The 18,198-nt window shown below is 45.3% G+C and overlaps 1 protein-coding gene and 2 pseudogenes across 3 annotated transcripts in view; 2 read left to right on the top strand and 1 right to left on the bottom strand.

Moving 5' to 3' along the window:
* The window catches only part of DNAJA3 (DnaJ heat shock protein family (Hsp40) member A3), a 31,327-nt gene that overhangs the window by 8,421 nt on the left and 4,708 nt on the right, over window positions 1-18,198 (bottom strand). For all 3 annotated transcript variants that reach the window (XM_061402472.1, XM_061402470.1, XM_061402471.1), the window contains exons 2-7: window positions 13,865-13,998; window positions 8,906-8,989; window positions 7,932-8,132; window positions 6,762-6,914; window positions 1,354-1,501; window positions 241-305 (exon numbers count right to left, since the gene is read on the bottom strand). In XM_061402472.1, the coding sequence (XP_061258456.1) occupies window positions 241-305; window positions 1,354-1,501; window positions 6,762-6,914; window positions 7,932-8,132; window positions 8,906-8,989; window positions 13,865-13,998 (785 nt within the window). The remainder of the gene's footprint in view (window positions 1-240; window positions 306-1,353; window positions 1,502-6,761; window positions 6,915-7,931; window positions 8,133-8,905; window positions 8,990-13,864; window positions 13,999-18,198) is intronic.
* Window positions 10,652-11,818, top strand: LOC133238870 (small ribosomal subunit protein uS10-like; annotated as a pseudogene).
* Window positions 11,996-12,505, top strand: LOC133238878 (large ribosomal subunit protein eL37-like; annotated as a pseudogene).

The following is an 18,198-nucleotide window of genomic DNA, read 5'->3' as shown; positions in this document are numbered from 1 at the left end:
ATGAGTGCTTTGTTGCCAACTTGTAAACACCTTGGGGTAACTTTGTTCTCTCCACATTTAGCACAAAAGCTTGATGTAACACGTGTTTGATCACCCTGCTGAGGTGGCCACCACTTGCCTTAGAAACTTGAACAGCCAGGCGTATTCCATGAAGCTCCCATCTCACCCATAAAAAGCCTGGTCTGCACCCTCTCCACGAGAGCAAGGGCCCAAAAGAGGCCGTGCAAACAGAGCACCTACCCTGAATGTGATGAAAATTTCTCGTTTTCCTACAGGCATCCTCACAGTCTGGCCATCCTCAACTCCTGTAAGCAAGAGAACAATTATTTGGGGATGTGTGAAGGCATTTTCTATACTGGATCTATTTACAACCCACCCACTTACTCATTCCTGTTTCCTGTTAACAAGGAACAACACAGTCACCCAATACGGCAACAAGTAAAACAAGTGTCACTTTTCAAAGGTGCGGCATATAGTACTCAATAACCAAATGACACTTATTCAAGTTTACCAGCAGGTCCACCTAGTACCCCAGTGAGTTTAGAGTCTAGTGGGGCACAGCACTAAAGAATCCGCCTGCCAGTGCAGGAGATGCAGGAGAAGCAGGTTCACTCCCTGGGTCGGGAAGGTCCCTTGGAGAAGGAAATGGCAACCCACTGCAGTATTCTTGCCTGGAGAGCCTACGGACAGAGGAGCCTGGCGGGCTACGGTCCCTGCAATGAGTTGGATGACACTGAGCACACCCACAGGGGAGACAGTTATTAGCTGAATAACAACACCACGTATCACTACAAACAGAGATAAGTGCTTAGAAGGAAAAGATCACAGCTCCAAAGGAACATCTAAGGAAATGCTTCCAGAAGGCTCCCCTGGGGATGAGGAAGCTGCAGGCAGCAAGGCAACAAGGGGGAGCCTAAGAAGATAGGAGGCTGAGACCAGGAAGGGCTAGAAGAGGAGGCCAGTGTTTGGCCCCTGAGAATCGCCACAGAGTCTTCAACAGTGTGAGACGTGATCATACCACCCTGTGCAAAGACCACTCCAGGAACAGGATTGGTTTGGGGTGGGGGGTGGGGGTCATAGGCTGGCCCTGGGCGCAGAGAGGGTGGCTTGGCCAGCTGGGCGGGCAGTGGGTACAACGTTGGCCTTGGGACAGAAAGAGGTGGAGGAGCTGCTTCTCACAGGAGCAGGACAGGCACGCGAGGTGCCGTTTCCCTATGACACGCGCAGATCTTAAGGGTAACTGGTGCAGACGAAAACGCAGGAGACTGTGGTTTCTCCTCGAGTTTCGGCTCCAGAAACAAGGGCAGGTGGCCTCGGCTCCCAGCCCCCGTGCGTGGAGGAGCCCAGACCCACCGGCAGGCACGGGGATCACCACCTTCTTCTTCTGCTTAGCCTGTCCTGCTCCTCTGCACACCACACAGGGAGACGTGATGATGGAGCCCCGGCCACCACACCTCCGACACGTGGAGCGCATCACAAAAGGGCCTGTGTTTATGGTTTCCTACAAAGACAAAAAAAATGGGACCCTTAGATACCAGTGCACCCTGACAGCAAGGCCCTAGGACCACAATGAGCATGAGAAACGTCTCACCGAAGACCCGTATGTGTGGTGTGAGCCTGTGCTACAACACACTGCCTGAGGACAAGCTGCAGGAGCTCAAACTGACCTAGAGCACACTGCCTCCTGAATTCCGAACCAAACCTGATTATATGAGACAGAAAAATGAGACAGTGCCTCTCTACAGAAGGTCCCCAAGCCCCCAGAGCTGAGCAAATCACTTTAAAGAGAACCCTCTCTTCCCTTTACAAAAGGGACAGCTGGGAAAGAAAGAGGGAAGTGACAACTGGAAGCAACTCCCACCCAGAGCTGCCCCTGCCTGCCCCAAGGGAGGAGCAGCACAGGCCTCTGTCCCCCACAGCCCCCAATAGCCCCACCTCATCACAGATGCCCATAAGCAAGGAGGCAAGTGGCTCCTCTTGCAGCCACCCTCACCCCAGTCCTCCAGGAGCCTCCTCGGCTCCCAGCCCCTTGCACAAGTGGGGCCTTATGGTCTGTGGCCACTCTCATCAGCTCTTCACTGGACAATGGAACTCAGTTACCATTTTCTTTAACTCAACATCCTTGGGATTTTTTAGGGGGTGAGGGTAAATTATCAACACGCTGTTGTAGCAAATCAGATACAGAGATATATAAAAAATTAATCTCCCCCTCACCTTGACTCCCAGGGTGACCTGCTCATAAGAGCTCAGTTTTGAGGTGTTCTTCCCATGACTCACTCACTCTCCTTCTCACCATAAAGAAGTTTTTAAGTAAAAATTTTACAAGAAGAGTGTATTGCATTCTCACTCTGCAACATGCCTTTCCCTCTCACCTTCATGATGCATCATGACCAATGGACACAGACCTCAATTTCCATTTTAATATTTTTGTTTCAATGCTAAAGAAAAAATATCTCTGCACATAGACACCCTTCAGTTTTACCGTATTATTTCAATGTTCACCAAAGAAATATGAAAAAAGAAAGTCACAACAATTCAGGACCTTGGAGAAAGGACCTCAGATGTGAGAGGAACTGGGATCAATAAAAAGTATCTGTAACAAGAGGCAGTGACTCCGATGGTAAAATGGTAGCCACAACAATCTTCATCCTCTCCAAGCGCGCCCTCTAGAGGAAAGCAGGCACAATTTTACTTTTTCAGACTAAGCTATAAGATTGTGTACAGGTACTGCGGACTCCCATCAGTGGATTATTTTTTTTTTTTTTTAAAAACTTATTTTTATTTATTTATTTGGCTGCTCCCAGTCTTAGTTGCAGCACGTGGGATTTTTAGTGGATGCATGTGGGATCTAGTTCCCTGACCAGGGATCGAACCCAGGCCCCCCGCATTGGGAGCTCTGAGTCGCAATCACTGGACCACCAGGGAAGCCCCCATCAGTGGACTATTATTCAGCCAACAAAGAGAATGTTTAAAAGTACTCAAAGACACGGAAAAATGCCTTCATTATAATAAATGAAAAATAGGAAAAATTTCACTATGATTCTCAACTGATGAAATCTACATACAAATAGGCGAAAACACATCCAAAGTCAAAAGACAAATACAACTAAAATCAATGACAAACACTGGTGATCCAGTGGTTAGGGCTCTGCTCTCACTGCCAAGGGTTCGGGTTCAATCCCTGATCTGGGAACTAAGATCCTGCAAGCTGTTAAGCTTAGCCAAAAAAACGAAAAGATGAGAACCCAGGCATCCAGCAACAGGGGTCTGGCTGAACAAAAGGGGATGTATCTGTATGGAGGAATACCATGGCCACACGTAGACTATTTCCCAAACACAGTGAGAACTAGAAACAAAACAAAACCACCAAGGTACAGATGGGGCTAACAGTTGTATTCTATCTTTGGTATGAAAACAAGGCACACACAGACATACATGTCTACACAGGCTTGCATCTAGAAAGACAGACAGGATGCTTTTGGAGAGTAGAATTCAATGGGTAAAAGTCAAGAATGAAAGGGAGATTCATCGTACACAGTTTTCAATTTGTACCCACTGAATTTCAATGATTAGCATATACAACCTGTTCAAAAACTAGTTAATATAAGACAAAAATGATATTCCTCATCAACAACTGGCAGGAGACACATCAAAACACTAACAGTTGTGGGATTATCAAGGACTTGTTTCCTTTTTTATGCTTTTCTTCTATGCACTCAAGGACAACTTCTGTGCCCCCTACACACTTGGCGGTGGTTTAGTCACTTGGTAGTATCCAACTCTTGTGACCCCATGGACTGTAGCCTGCCAGGCTCCTCTGTCCATGAGATTCTCCAGGCAAGAATACTGGAGCGGGTTGCCATTTCCTTCTCCAGAGGATCTTCCTGACCCAGGAATTGAACCCAGGTCTCCTGCATTGCAGGTAGACAAGGATTTTATTTTAAAGGTGGGCAGTAGAGAATCTCCCAACCCCCTTAAAAAAAGAAACCATATAAATGGAATACAAACATAGTCAGTGGAAACCTACCTGCATTTTAAGCAGATAATATAATCACAGTGAAAGGGGAGAAAAAGAAGTGATCTGAGTAAGCTGAGCACAGTACTTTGGCCATATACCCAAATGCCAGTAAAGCAGGATTGCTTTTTGCAGTGGTATGAATGACAGTTCTCAAATTACTTTTTGTATGTTATAGGACTGAGCAAATGAGTAAATATACAGGGTAACTGAGCCAGATTTCTCTTTGTTAGAAATTAATAATCTCTCTTTATTATTTAGTTTCAAATATGGACAGGCAGAAGACTAGACAAGCCTTGCGGTGTTGGGCTGAAAGTGGAACTATCAGTTTGAACTCACTGGTTTGTTAAATGGATGGATCAGTGTACACATATATGTATATATATACTCTATCACATGAAAAACACAGAAAGACAGATAGGTATCGAACATATGTCTATAAGTGCACATGTGTGCATGTGCTAAGTCGCTTCAGTCATGTCTGATTCGGCAACCCTATGGACTGTAGCCTGCCAGGCTCCTCTGTCCATGGGGATTCTCCAGGCAAGAATACTGGAGCAGGTTGCCATGCCCTCCTCCAGGGGATCTTCCTGACCCAGGAATGTGCGCTCACACACACACACATACACACTTATTTCCTGTCTCAGTCAGCTGAGAGGACTTGGAAGCAGTGACACTCCAGATACAATGAGTACACCGAGAGCACAGATCTTGGTTCCTAAATCCTACTAGACAGTTAAAAGGAATCAGGACTCCCTGGAGAAATGGCTGGTTCCAGGATTTGGCTAGGAAAGTGTATGCAAGCTGGGACACAAAGTAAAGAAGTGCTGAAAGAATGATGGGACACACCGAAAGAATACAGGAGCCAGCCAGAAGAGACTTCTACAGGCACAGTCAGGGACAGCTTATGCATCAAAGTAATAGTGATGATGGTTCAGTGAATGAAATAGGAATCCGTGAGTTCATACTGATACAAATGAAAGAATACATAAATGGAGAAGAAAAGAGAGCTCTTCCTTTTAGTAGAATGCCAACTACTAAACGGAGAAAGGGGATTTCTCTAGTGGTCCAGTGGCTAAGACTCTGTGCTCCCAATGGAGGGGCATGGGATCAATCCCTGCCAGGGAACTAGATTCCACATGTTGCAACTAAAACTCAGCACAGCCAAATAAATAAATAAATTAGAAAAAAAACAAAAACAAAAACAGAGAAGGGACATTAGAATCAGAAAAATCACCATTTTGCAAGTAACAGTAATAACTGATTTAAGCAAGACTGATTAACGGATGCTGTAAGTACTGGGATAAGTTTGATGGGACAGGACACTTACATAGTGTCAAAGAAGAATGTGAAAGTGAAGTCACTCAGTCATTTCGGACTCTTTGGACTGTAGCCTACCAGGTTCCACCATCCAGGGGATTTTACAGACCCCATGGACTGTAGCCTACCAGGTTCCACCATCCATGGGATTTTCCAGGCAAGAATACTGGAGTGGGTTGCCATTTCCTTCTCCAGGAGATCCTCCCGACCCAGGGACTGAACCCGGGTCTCCCACATGGTAGGCATTGTAGGCAGACGCTTTACCATCTGAGCCACCAGGGAAGATCCATATAGTGTCAAGGTAAGTCACAAATTCCTTGTTAATTTCAAAGGGAAAAATAATAACTTTATAATGAAGAAACCCGGTGGACAGTTCCTTAACTAAGTGACTGGGTTCAAATGTAATTATCATCGCTAATGGGACAAACTGACACCTCATGACTCCTGACATGATCCACGCAAAGGGCACTATATGTCTGTGCTGTTTCTGCCAAAAATGCATAATCTGAATCTTATCATGAGGAAATATCAGATGACCCAACTGAGGGACATCCTACAAAGCAGTTAGTCTGCAATCCTAAAAAAGGTCAAGGTCATAAAAGAAAGACTGAGAAATCGTTACTGATTAAAGGAGACTAAAGATATGACAACCAAACATGACGCAAGGTCCTAGACCGGCATCCTGAGTCTGGGGTAAAAAGAACATTATAAGGACAAATGAAAAACTCTGAGTAAGTACAGATAACAATATTGTTTGGACATTAAATTTCCTGATCTTGAGAACATACTGTGGTTACATAAAAGAATGTTCTTGCTCTTAGAAAATATACACTATAAATGACAAACCAAATGGGGCAAAATGTTAACAACTGCTGAGGCTTGGTAAAAGGAATAAGGGAGTGGTTATTCATACTAGTCTTACAAGTGTGAATTACATCTAAAAGTTACCAAAAAGAAAAAGAAAAAAAGATTACACTTCAAGCAAAATTTAAGTTCCCCTCCCCCAATTTTCAATTACCAACATACCCCGAAATGTATTTTCAGAGAAGACAGCAGAATTTCCTTGCTCCTTCTGTACAGAGCTCTCCTGGGACAATGTGGAAGGTTCTAGATCACAGAGTCCCACCCACTAAAGAGCTCTCAAAGCCCCATGTACACTGGCACACAGAGGAGAGGAGAGGTGGGGAAGCACAGGCAGGCGGCAGAGGCAGGAGCCCGGGGAAGGCAGGGCGCACCAGGCTCACCGTGCCAGAGCCACCGCAGTAGTGGAGGTGGGGAAGCACAGGCAGGTGGCAGAGGCAGGAGCCCGGGGGAGGCAGGGCACACCAGGCTCACCGGGCCGGAGCCGCCGCAGTAGTAGAGGTGGGGAAGCACAGGCAGGCGGCAGAGGCAGGAGCCCGGGGGAGGCAGGGTGCACCAGGCTCACCATGCCGGAGCCGCCGCAGTAGTGGCAGTGCTGAACCTTGGTGCCGGGCTCGTTCCCTTTGCCATCACACCGCTCACAGGTGTCAGTGATGTTCACGGTGAACTCCTTGTTGACGCCCTTGGCAGCTTGATTGAACGTCAAGTCCATGATGTACTAGAGAAATCAAGGGACCACTGTTACCGCTCTGAAAGTAAGGGAGAGCGCTGGCTAGGAGTTCACAATTACTGTTTCTTTTAAAGACTCTATTTTTTAAAGCAGTTTTAAGTTGAAAAAACAGTGAGGGAGGTAGAGATTTCTCTCATACCTTTGCCTCCACAGGTGCACAGCCTGCCTACCCTGTCATCAACATCACTCACCAGAATGATACATTTTTTTTTTATCAAGGATGAACCTACATTGACACAGCATGACCATCCAAAGCCCACAGTTTACATTAGGGTTCACTCTTGGTGCTGGATATTCTATGGGTCTGAACAAGTGTATAACAACACACATCCTCCTCATAGAATCATGCAAAGTATTTTCACTGTCCTAAAAATCCTATTCATGGCTCCACCAATTCATCTGTTCCCCTAGTCACTTTTTACTTTCTAACTTGTACTCTGTCAAGTTAAGAACAGATGGGACTCAACTGATTCTGCTCTACTCCTCACGATTTTCAACAGATAATACCTGTTGTGTAAATGAAAATGTGCTTTTCAACAAACTGAAAATGTTCACAGATAATATTTGCACATGGTCCTAACAGTTCAAACGATCCATAGTCATAACTTACATCGTAAAACACTTTCCCCGACCCTTGGGTTCTCTTCTGATAATGCCTGAAACAAGATATAAACACGGAAGAGGCAGGACTGGCAGTGCCTCCCTATGGACTACGCCTCCCAGAATAACGAGACAGGCTTTACATAAAATAATCACTCTAACTACGGACTCTCAGAGCCACGGGCCTGCTCTGATTAAGCAACTAAGAATACAGTAGAACTGAATGTACACATTATTAATGGTTTTTCAAATACTGGAACCACTTCCTACAAAGATGGCTGCCTCCCAATCACTCCATTTAAGCTGCTTTATCTTTTTCTTTGAGAAACAGAAACTGCTAAAAAATCTGTTTGCATCACACTTAGCAGCTGAAATTTGAACAATTCTTCAAAATGAGGGGCTTACCTCCTGAGGCTGATTGAACACACTCTGGAAATCGCCAAAAGAGGAGGATGAGAACTCCCCAAAGATCTTCCTGAAGAGCTCCTCTGGGTCAACCGTGGGACCTCCTTTCCAGTAGCTCTGCCCAGAGCTGCCGGCCCCAGGATCGAAGCCAGCGGAGCCATAGGTGTCATACTGCTTCCTCTTCACTTCATCACTCAGGACCTGCCGAGAAAAGCCCAGCAGTCAGTGCCCCCGAGGCTCCCGGGGCCCAGGGCACGGACACCAAGTACAGACGGTGGTGGCGGCCTATCAACATTAAACGTCCTGATCCTGTCAACTGTACTGAGGCTATGCAAATAGCCTGCCCTTAGAGAACACACACAGAAGCACTCAGGAACAGAGAGAGAACACATCTGTGACTCACCCTCCAATGGTCGGAGGCAGGGCGGGGGATGCACACGCATGCGTGCACACACACAGACACACATACACAGCTGATATACGACACCCTACATATCCCCAACCCCTTCAGCACGGCCGAGTCTGAGAAGCAGGTCCGCTCTCATTTAACTCTGCACTTGTTCAGCAACTGTTTCACACCCTCTTCGCTCTCAGATGACATTTTACACTCCTCCAGGGCAGTGGTGGTTTCTTCTTTTACAACATCCACCATCCCTACAAGGGGGAAGTCACCAAACAGGCATGGAACTGTTTAATCTGACAAGAAGGTCCCAGACCCAGCTAAAGTCCCAGTGACTGGGACTGGGAAAACAGATTATTGGGTTCTGTTCTTTGTTGAGATTCCTAGTGAGAGCTCACGTGAGCATTTTGGAATTGCGAAGTTTGTTTTTTTTTTCCCCTTCAACAAGGTGATCTGGAGGGGGACATGGCCTTCCCACTGAACCTTCTCACGCATCAGGTTGCCAGTGCAACACGCTCTGACCCACGCACACAGCTGAAAGACAGGGACTGCACACACTGGTGGGCCGTGTTACCTCATAGGCCTCTGCCAGCTGGGAGAACTTCTCCTTGGCTTTGGGATCATCCTTATTCGTGTCTGGGTGATATTTCTTGGCAAGCTAAGGGAGGAAATGGTCAATTAGTATGGACACAAGATGATCACTGAAACTGAACCCCAGACACCAGTCACACCTCACCTCCTTTGTAGCAGTTGTCAGACTTCACAACAGCAATTCTTAAGACAAGATTTAAGACTAAATCATCCCTAACTAGACTTATTATGATGATCATGTCATAGTGTATACGAATGTTGAATCATTATGTTGTACACCTGATACTAATATATCACCTATACCTCAATAAAAACACACTAAAAGCAAAACACACACAGCCAGGACTAAGAACATACACTCCATGAACTGTGCTCAGTTTTCAATTCTGATCAAAAGTTTATTACAAAATGGCAAACTGAGTTTTGGGAAAGGGAAAGAAAGAAAACTATCTCTTCAACTCTGAGGTGTGTATATGTTTTTCAACTGCAACAAATCTCTCAACAGAAATAACAACTAATTCTTTAGAACTTGGGGTCCTTTGTGAGAGATGCCAAAGAGTAAATCTGATTAGACTATCATCTATGCAAAAAGAGGGAAATAACTGGATAAATAAGTAGATATATCTGCTGTATAAATTAGTTTTGGAAGAGCAGACACTAAGCTGGAAAGGCTGACTGCTACAGCGGGGAGGGGATGGATGGGAAAGAGAGGTCTTCTCACTGCACGCTCCTCTGTACTATCTGAATTCAGAACAAGGGGAATGCATTACCTACTCAAAACACAGATTTAAATATTAAAAATTCAAACACTATCCTCACTTGGCTGTCCCGCGTACACAGGAGACCTGAGCAGCTCTAACACAAAGGTTTCCTCCTGGCCACGCTGAGCAGTGCTGTGCAACACCTTTGCAGGTGCTGACTGTCTGCTGCAGCTTACTGATGCCTTCCCAGTCTGGGTTTCCCTGGTGTGAGGGCAAGGAGGGCTCAGAGTCCTGAAGCTGAAAGGAACTGTGGGGACGGCCGGTCCCATCTCTGCCCGCAGCTGGCTGCTCACTCTGCACCAGAGACACTGGTCCTCACACCAGCATGTGATGGAAGCACGGCAGAGGCTCGGCCGGAAGGGAGCTCTCAAGGCAAAAAGTAGATCACGGTGGGTCGCAAGGCTGGTTCCAGGCCAAGGTAAGAAATGCCGATGCACTTGTGAGATCAAAGAAAGGCCCTTTGCACTCAGAAAGACCTGCATTTTAGTCTCCTAAATGCCACTGATCGGCTGTGTGGCCTCGGCAGCACATCATAACCTAACCAAGTCTTCTGCCTTGAGGATTAAATGATGTAAACGTGAAAAGTTTTCATCAAGGTCCAACCCCAGCAATTGCTCCGTAAAGCCTACTTTCTAAATTTTCGGTTTCAAATTACACAACTTTACCCAATTTTTTTATTTTCACACCTAAAAACTTGGATGGTTTCTACTCTCTCTTAAATGAAATCTCTAGTACGTGCTAAGGGCCTCACATGCCCCAATAAGTTGGTCCCAGTCTCCATCTCGCCAATCTTCACCTGCCTTTGCCGCCAGGTACCTGACCTTCCAGCTCAAAAGGAGAGACAAGCTATTTACTCTCCCAAGACGGACAAGCTAATCAAAACCACAGTGAGATATCACTTCACACCTGCTAAGGTGGCTTGGATCAAAAAGACAGGCTCTTTGAGGAAGACGCAGTTGCCTCTGCAGCGGAGCTCGATGCCACCTTCTCCTGCTCCTGACTCACTGCTGTTCGCTCTGGCCGAGGAACAAGGCAGTCAGGAAGCCGCACCGCACCATGGCCTTTAAAGATACCGGCAAGACTCCCGTGGAGCCAGTGGTGGCCATTCACCAGATTAGGATCACCCTCACCAGCTGCAACGTGAAGTCTCTGGAGAAGGTTGTGTGCTGATCTGATCAGAGGCACGAAGGAAAAGAATCTCTAAGTGAAAGGACCTGTTCGGATGCCTACCAAGACTCTGAGAATAACTACAAGGAAAACTCCTTGCAGTGAAGGTTCTAAGACTTGGGATAGATTCCAGATGAGGACCCACAAGCGACTCATTGACCTGCACAGCCCTTCTGAAATTGTCAAGCAGATCATTTTCATCAGCATTGAGCCAGGAGTCAAGGTGGAAATCACCACTGCCGATGCCTATTACAACCTTTTTAATAAACTGATAATCAGTTGTTTAAAAAAAAAAAAAAAAAAGATAAGTATTGGCGAGGATGCAGAAAAATCAGAACCCTCACACACTATGGTGAAAATCCAGAATGGTGCAGCCAGTCTAAAACAGTCTGGCACCAGAAACAAGTCCATACATCAATGGTCAATTAACCTACAACAAAGGAGGCAAGACTATACAATGGAGAAAAGACAGCCTCTTCAATAAGTGGTGCTGGGAAAACTGGACAACTGTATATAAAAGAATAAAATTAGAACACTTTCTAACACCATGAGTGATAGCCCCTCCATCATGTCCGACTCTTTGAAACCTCATCAACTACAGCCCGCCAGGCTCCCCTGTCCGTGGAATTCTCCAGGCAAGAACACTGGAGTGGGCTGCCATTTCCTTCTCCCTCTAACACCATATATAAAAATAAACTCAAAATAGATTAAAGACCTAAATATAAGACTGGATACTATAAAACTCCTAGAGGAAAACATAAGCAGAACACTTTTGACATTAATCACAGCAGTATCATATTGGATCCATATCCCAGAGTAATGGAAATAAGAACAAAATACATTAATGGGACCAAATTATACTTAAAAGGTTTTGCACAGTAAAGGAAGCTAAACAAAATGAAAAGACAACCTACAGAATGGGGGAAAGAGATTAATTTCCAAAATATACAAACAGCTTATATAGCTAGCTCAATATTAGCAAGAAAAAAAAATCCAATAAAAAAAATGGGCAAAAGACCCAAATAAACATTTCTCCAAAGAAGACAAACAGATGGCCAAAGGGCACATGAAAAGATGCTCAACACGGCTAATTATTACAGAAATGTAAATCAAAACTACAAAAGGGCTTTGGTCTCAGCAGCAGAAGCAAGATGACAAAGGGAACATCATCGTTTGGAAAGCGACGGAGTAAGACGCACAGGCTGTGCCACCGCTGTGGCTCCAAGGCCTACCACCTTCAGAAGTCAACTTGTGGCAAGTGTGGCTACCCTGCCAAGCAAAGAGAAAGTATAATTGCAGTGCTAAAGCTAAAAGACCAAATACCACCAGGACTGGTCGAATGAGGCACCTAAAACTTGTATACCCCAGATTCAGGCATGGATTCCGTGACAGAACTGCACCTAAACCCAAGGGAGCAGCTGTTCAGCATCCAGTTCATCTTAAGGATTTCAACGATTAGTCATGCAATAAATGTTCTGGCTTTAAAATAAAAACAACAAAAAAACTATAGTAAGGTATGACACACTGGTCAGCATGGCCATCATCAAAAATTTTACAAATAAATGTTTGAGAGGGTATGGAAAATCAATATCCATCAACTGATGAACAGATAAATAAAATGTAGTATACCCATGCAACAGAATATTTGACCACTAAAAGGAATGAAGTACTACTATCTGTTACAACGTGGAGGAACCTGGTAAATATTATTCTGAAGTTAAAAAAAAAAAAGTCACAAAAGTCTACATATTACATGATTTCATTTCTATGAAGTGTCCAGAATAGGCAAATCCCTAGAGACAGAAAGTAGGCTAGCGATTTCAAAGGCAGAAGAGAGAGGAGAACGGGGAATAAGGGCTTATAGCGTGAGGTTTCTTTTTGAGGTGCTGAAAGTGTTCTCAAATTGATTGCAGTGCTGCTTATACAACTCTTCGAATAAACTAAAGACCAGTGAGTTCTACCCATTAAAAAAAGAGAAAGAGGGAGAGAGAGAGTGGAGAGAACAGCTACTCAAGCCATAAGCTGTTAGGTTTGGTCTTGATCAGTACTGGTTCACAAATATTAGGCTTAGCCAAAGTTTTTATTTCCCCACCAAAAAAATTTTAAAAAGAAAGAAAAAAAAAAAAAAATCAAGACTCATAGCAAATTTGCACAAAAATAATTTTAAAAACTTCTCTTCTTTCTGGCCACACTGTGCACAGCTTGTGGAATCTCAGATCCCCAAGCAGGGATTGAACCCAGGCCACGGCAGTGAAAGCTTGGAATCCCAACCACCAGACCACCAGGAACTCCAAGTAACTTTTAAAATTTAAATTGTATTTATTAACCTTATTAAACTAATCTTCTTTATTCTGACATTATGGCTTCCCTAGATTTTATGGTATTAAGGTGCTTTCTTCCATCAAATGATATTAACAGATTGTACCTAATTATTTTTAACATCTGTATTAGGCAAAATACAAAAGATAGCATTCCTACATTGGCACCCTTGCTCTTTAGTTTTTTTAAATTTTTATTGTGTTGTGTTTTATTGTGTTGTGTTTTATTGTGTTTATTGATCAGAGCAAAAGTCTGGAAACCACAGATTGAGATAACTCACAGGCCACTTCACCAATCAGTCCAACACATTCTGGGATATGATGATGGGAGTTTCACATTTATTGAGTTAAAAAAATAATAATAATTCTAAATTCATAAACTTGTATTTGAATGCAAAGAATGAGTATCTAAAACTTAAGACCACCACATCTACCAATTCAGAAGACACAGAATAGACTTAAATACAAAAACAGCCATGGAAAAAGATTAAAAGAAAATCTCTGGTTGAGTCTCCATTTCCTGAAGCATTAACCAGCATGGCCACAGGCACTGAGAAACATGGTCTAGCAAAGCCAGCTTTATCAGCCAGCACACAACCTACATGTATGGGCGCGTGCACTGCACGGCTCAAGGTCACCCAGATCCACACCATCGTTTCCACAGTCTCGGCTCTAAAATCTGGCTTCTACACAGACCTGGTAATAGGCTTTCTTGATCTCCTTCTGGCTGGCATTCCGGGGCACTCCTAGTATCTGGTAATAATCTTCTTTAGCCAAATGGGTGCTCGTGTGGAAGGAGGCAGTACAAACAAAAGGGTACCGTTTTACTCCTGAAAAAGAAAAAAGGAAAGAAAATCACTCTGGGAATGTACTCAACAAATGGAAATTGCGAGTAAGCAACCAGCCAGGCCACACCTATGAAGGAGCTGAGGTAGGTCACAGCTTTTGGAGGCTGTTCTCCTCCAAGCCTTCTGGAGACCAAACTCACTGCACCTCAGAAACAGCTAAAGGGACTTCCCTGGTGGTCCAGTGGGTAAGAATCTGCCTGCCAATGCAGGGGACATAGGTTTGATACCTGGTCCAGGAAGATCCCACACGCCGTGGGGCAACTAAGCCCGTGAGCCACAGCTACTGAGCCCACGTGCTCTAGGGTCTGTGCTCCATAACAAGAAGCCACTGCAAGGAGAAGCCTGAGTGCAGCAACAGAGAGCCGGCGCAGCCAAAAACAAAACCAAAAACGGCTAAATCCAGAGTATACGGAAAATACAAAAATCAGAGTGCGGGGTGTGGCTAGTCCTCCTGGACTACACAAGGGCTGCAGCCTCATTACCTCTCCAGAGATGGGGCTGCACCTGGCGATGACTGAAAATCGATTTCACTCTCCTGTTACACAGCTGGCAGAGCACTTGCCACATCCCAGGTGCTGGCAGAGACTCACCTCACTTAAAGCTCAACAGCTCCCCAGGTTCTCTCCCGCCACCATGCGACCCTGAACATCTGCTTACGGGGTGGTTTTCAGAGTGTGGTCCCTGAACTAGCAGCATCATCGGCCTCCTGATGTACATTTTTCAGGTGCCACCCAAACCTGAATTCAAAACTCTGGAGGTAGGGTCCAACAAGCCGTGTCTAACAAGCCCTCCAGGGGATGATTCTGCTGCACACTGTTTGAGAACTGCTGGGCTAAAGAAATGATTGTTGGTCTTCAGCGTCACAGATCTCTTTAGGAGCATGTGATAAAAGCACTGACCCCTCCCCTAGAAACAATCAATACATATATACAGACGCACAAGCTTAAACAACCTTGTGCCAGAACCTCTGTTGACCCCAGAGCACGTCAGAGCATATGGCAGCCCTGCCTCCACGCCCTGCCTTCCTTTCAGGCCTCTTGCATCAGCAGCAGGGAGGAGGCTGATGGGACACAGCTACTCAACCTCCCTCTACTCTACCGACCTGTCACCAAGTGAAGGTGGGGGAGCCGCTCTACAACCTGCCTCCTAACCCCCAACCCATCCTGTGACAACTGAAGATAGGGAAGGCGGGGCTGGGGTGGTGCAGAACAGGCCAAGTTAAAGCAGAGGGGAGGGCCAAGAAAGAGAACGAGGACCAGGAGGCAGCTCCAGGTTTTTAAGTCAAAGGTTCCCCTGCCAGAGATTCAGCACTCATTCAGCAAACATGCCTGCCAGGCACTGGGCTCCTTGCAAGCAGAAAGCAGCAAATCACGCCAAAGGCCCTGCCCTCTGGGAGCTTGCATTCATTCATGATCTCAACACTGGACTAGGCATTGAGGACACAGACTGAGTGAAAGACTCAAAGCCAGTGCCCTTAAGGAGCTTCCAACCCAGCAGGGGCATGTGGGAAGCAGTGTGAGAAGGGATGTTAGTGCACAGGGACGCAGAGTGAGAACTCACAACAGTATCCCCTAACCAGGGCCTCTCAACCTCCACACTGTTGAAGATGGGAGGATCAGATTCCCTGCTGGGGGGTGGGGGTGCTGTTAAGGGCTGAATTCTGTCCCCCGCCCAAATTTATATGCTGAAGTCCTAACCCTCAGCACCTCAGAAAGTGACTGTATTTGGAAACGGGGATCTTTAAAGAGGACCCTAACAAAAATCTCGAACTACAGCCTTCAGAACTGTGAAAAAAGTAACCTTTTTCAGCCACTTATTCTCTGGTACTTTCTTATTGCTGCTCTGTGTATTTACTTTTATCCTAACATACCTATGTGCTTATTGGAAGATGTGTTAGCAGGATCCTCAGCTACCTAGTTACCAGGAGCACCTCCCAGTCTCAAACAGGTAACTAAAACTCCAGACACTGCCAGTTGCCCCCTGGAGGGCAGAATCACCCGCAGCTGAAAACCAGCACAACCCAGTCTCAGAAGTTTCAATGAAGGTATTCTAAGGCAGCTGCTGTTAAGCTGCAGAAATTAATTTGGCTAAGGAGGGCCGGAATCCGTCCAGATTTATGCCTGCAGTCCTGGCGTTGTTTGCAATAGCATTCTCATTCGCTTTCAAAAGTTCTCCCTTTGGTCTGGAGGGAGAAAGTCGTTGTGCAACTGCAGGTGCTACGACATGACTGGAGACTCAAGTAAGTGTGTGTGGAGGTGGGGTGGGGTAGAGGGGTGGTTAGAGATATAATGATAGGTGCTGGGAATAAACAGAAGGGCCTCTGAGTATGTTAGTTGTTGCTGTTGTTCAATGGCTAAATCGTGTCTGACTTTTTGTGACCCCATGGACTGCAGTACACCAGTCTTCCCTATCCTTCACTATCTCCCCAAATTTGCTCAAACTCACATCCATCGAGTCAGTGATGCTAAAGTTTGGATTTTATCGTGAGGACAACAGGGAGCTACTGCAAGTCTTAAACAGAGACTTGATCAGATTTGCATGAAAAAGAACTCTCAAACCATTAACAACAAGGACTGGGAAACTACTTAAAATCTGTGTAGGCACAAAAGACAGCCAAGGGTATGAGCATATCCAGGAAGGGTGCCAAGATTAAGGATAATCAGACAAGAGAACGAGTAGGAAACGGTCAGTTCAGTCGCTCAGTCATGTCTGACTCTTTGCGACCCCATGGACTGCAGCACACCAGGCCTTCCTGTGCATCACCAACTCCCAGAGTTTCCTCAAACTCATGTCCATTGAGTTGGTGATGTCATCCAACTATCTTATCCTCTGTCATCCCCTTCTCCTCCTGCCTTATCTTTCCCAGCATCAGGGTCTTTTCCAATGAGTCAGCTCTTTGCATCAGGTGGCCAAAATATTGGAGTTTCAGCATCAGTCCTTCCAATGAATATTCAGGACCAATTTCCTTTAGGATGGACTGGTTGGAATTTCTTGCAGTCCAGGGACTCTCAAGAGTCTTCTCCAACACCACAGTTCAAAAGCATCAATTCTTTGGTGCTCAGCTTTCTTCACAGTCCAACTCTCACATCCATACATGACCACCGGAAAAACCATAGTTTTGACTAGACGGATCTCTGTTGGCACAGTAATGTTTCTGCTTTTTAATATGCTGTCTAGGTTGGTCATAACTTTTCTTCCAAGGAGCAAGCATCTTTTAATTTCATGGCTGCAGTCACCATTGACAGTGATTTTGGAGCCCAAGAAAATAAAGTCTGTCACTGTTTCCACTGTTTCCCCATCTATTTGCCATGAAGTAATGGGACCAGATGCCATGATCTTCGTTTTCTGAATGTTGAGTTTCAAGCCAACTTTTTCACCCTCCTGTTTCACTTTCATCAAGAGGCTCTTTAGTTATTCTTCACATTCTGCCACAAGGGTGGTGTCATCTGCATATCTGATGTTATTGATATTTCTCCCAGCAATCCTGATTACAGCTAGTGCTTCATCCAGTCCAGCATTTCTCATGACGTACTCTGCATATAAGTTAAATAAGCAGGTGACAATATACAGCCTTGACATACTCCTTTCCAGATTTGGAACCAGTCTGTTGTTCCATGTCCAGTTCTAACTGTTGCTTCCTGACCTGCATACAGATCTCTCAGGAGGCAGGTCAGGTGGTCTGGTATTCCCATCTCTTTTAAGAATTTTCCAGTTTGCTGTGATCCACACAGTCAAAGGCTTTGGCATAGTCAATAAAGCAGATGTTTCTCTGGAACTCTCTCACTTTTTCAATGATCCAACGGATGTTGGCAATTTGACCCCTGGTTCCTCTGCCTTTTCTAAATCCAGCTTGAACATCTGGAAGTTCACGGTTCACATACTGTCGAAGCCTGGCTTGGAGAATTTTGAGCATTACTTTGCTAGTGTGTGAGATGAGTGCAATTGTGTGGTAGTTTGAGCATTCTTTGGCATTGCCCTTCTTAGAGATTGGAATGAAAACTGACCTTTCCGGTCCTGTGGCCACTGCGGAGTTTTCCACATTTGCTGGCATATTGAGTGCAGCACTTTCACAGCATCATCTTTTAGGACTTGAAATAGCCCAACTGGAATTCCATCACCTACACTAGCTTTGTTCGTAGTGATGCTTCCTAAGGCCCACTTGACTTCATATTCCAGGATGTC

This window comes from Bos javanicus, chromosome 25 (genome assembly GCF_032452875.1).
Source record: "Bos javanicus breed banteng chromosome 25, ARS-OSU_banteng_1.0, whole genome shotgun sequence".
Lineage (NCBI taxonomy): Eukaryota > Metazoa > Chordata > Mammalia > Artiodactyla > Bovidae > Bos > Bos javanicus.
This window is presented reverse-complemented; position numbering and strand designations above follow the sequence as displayed.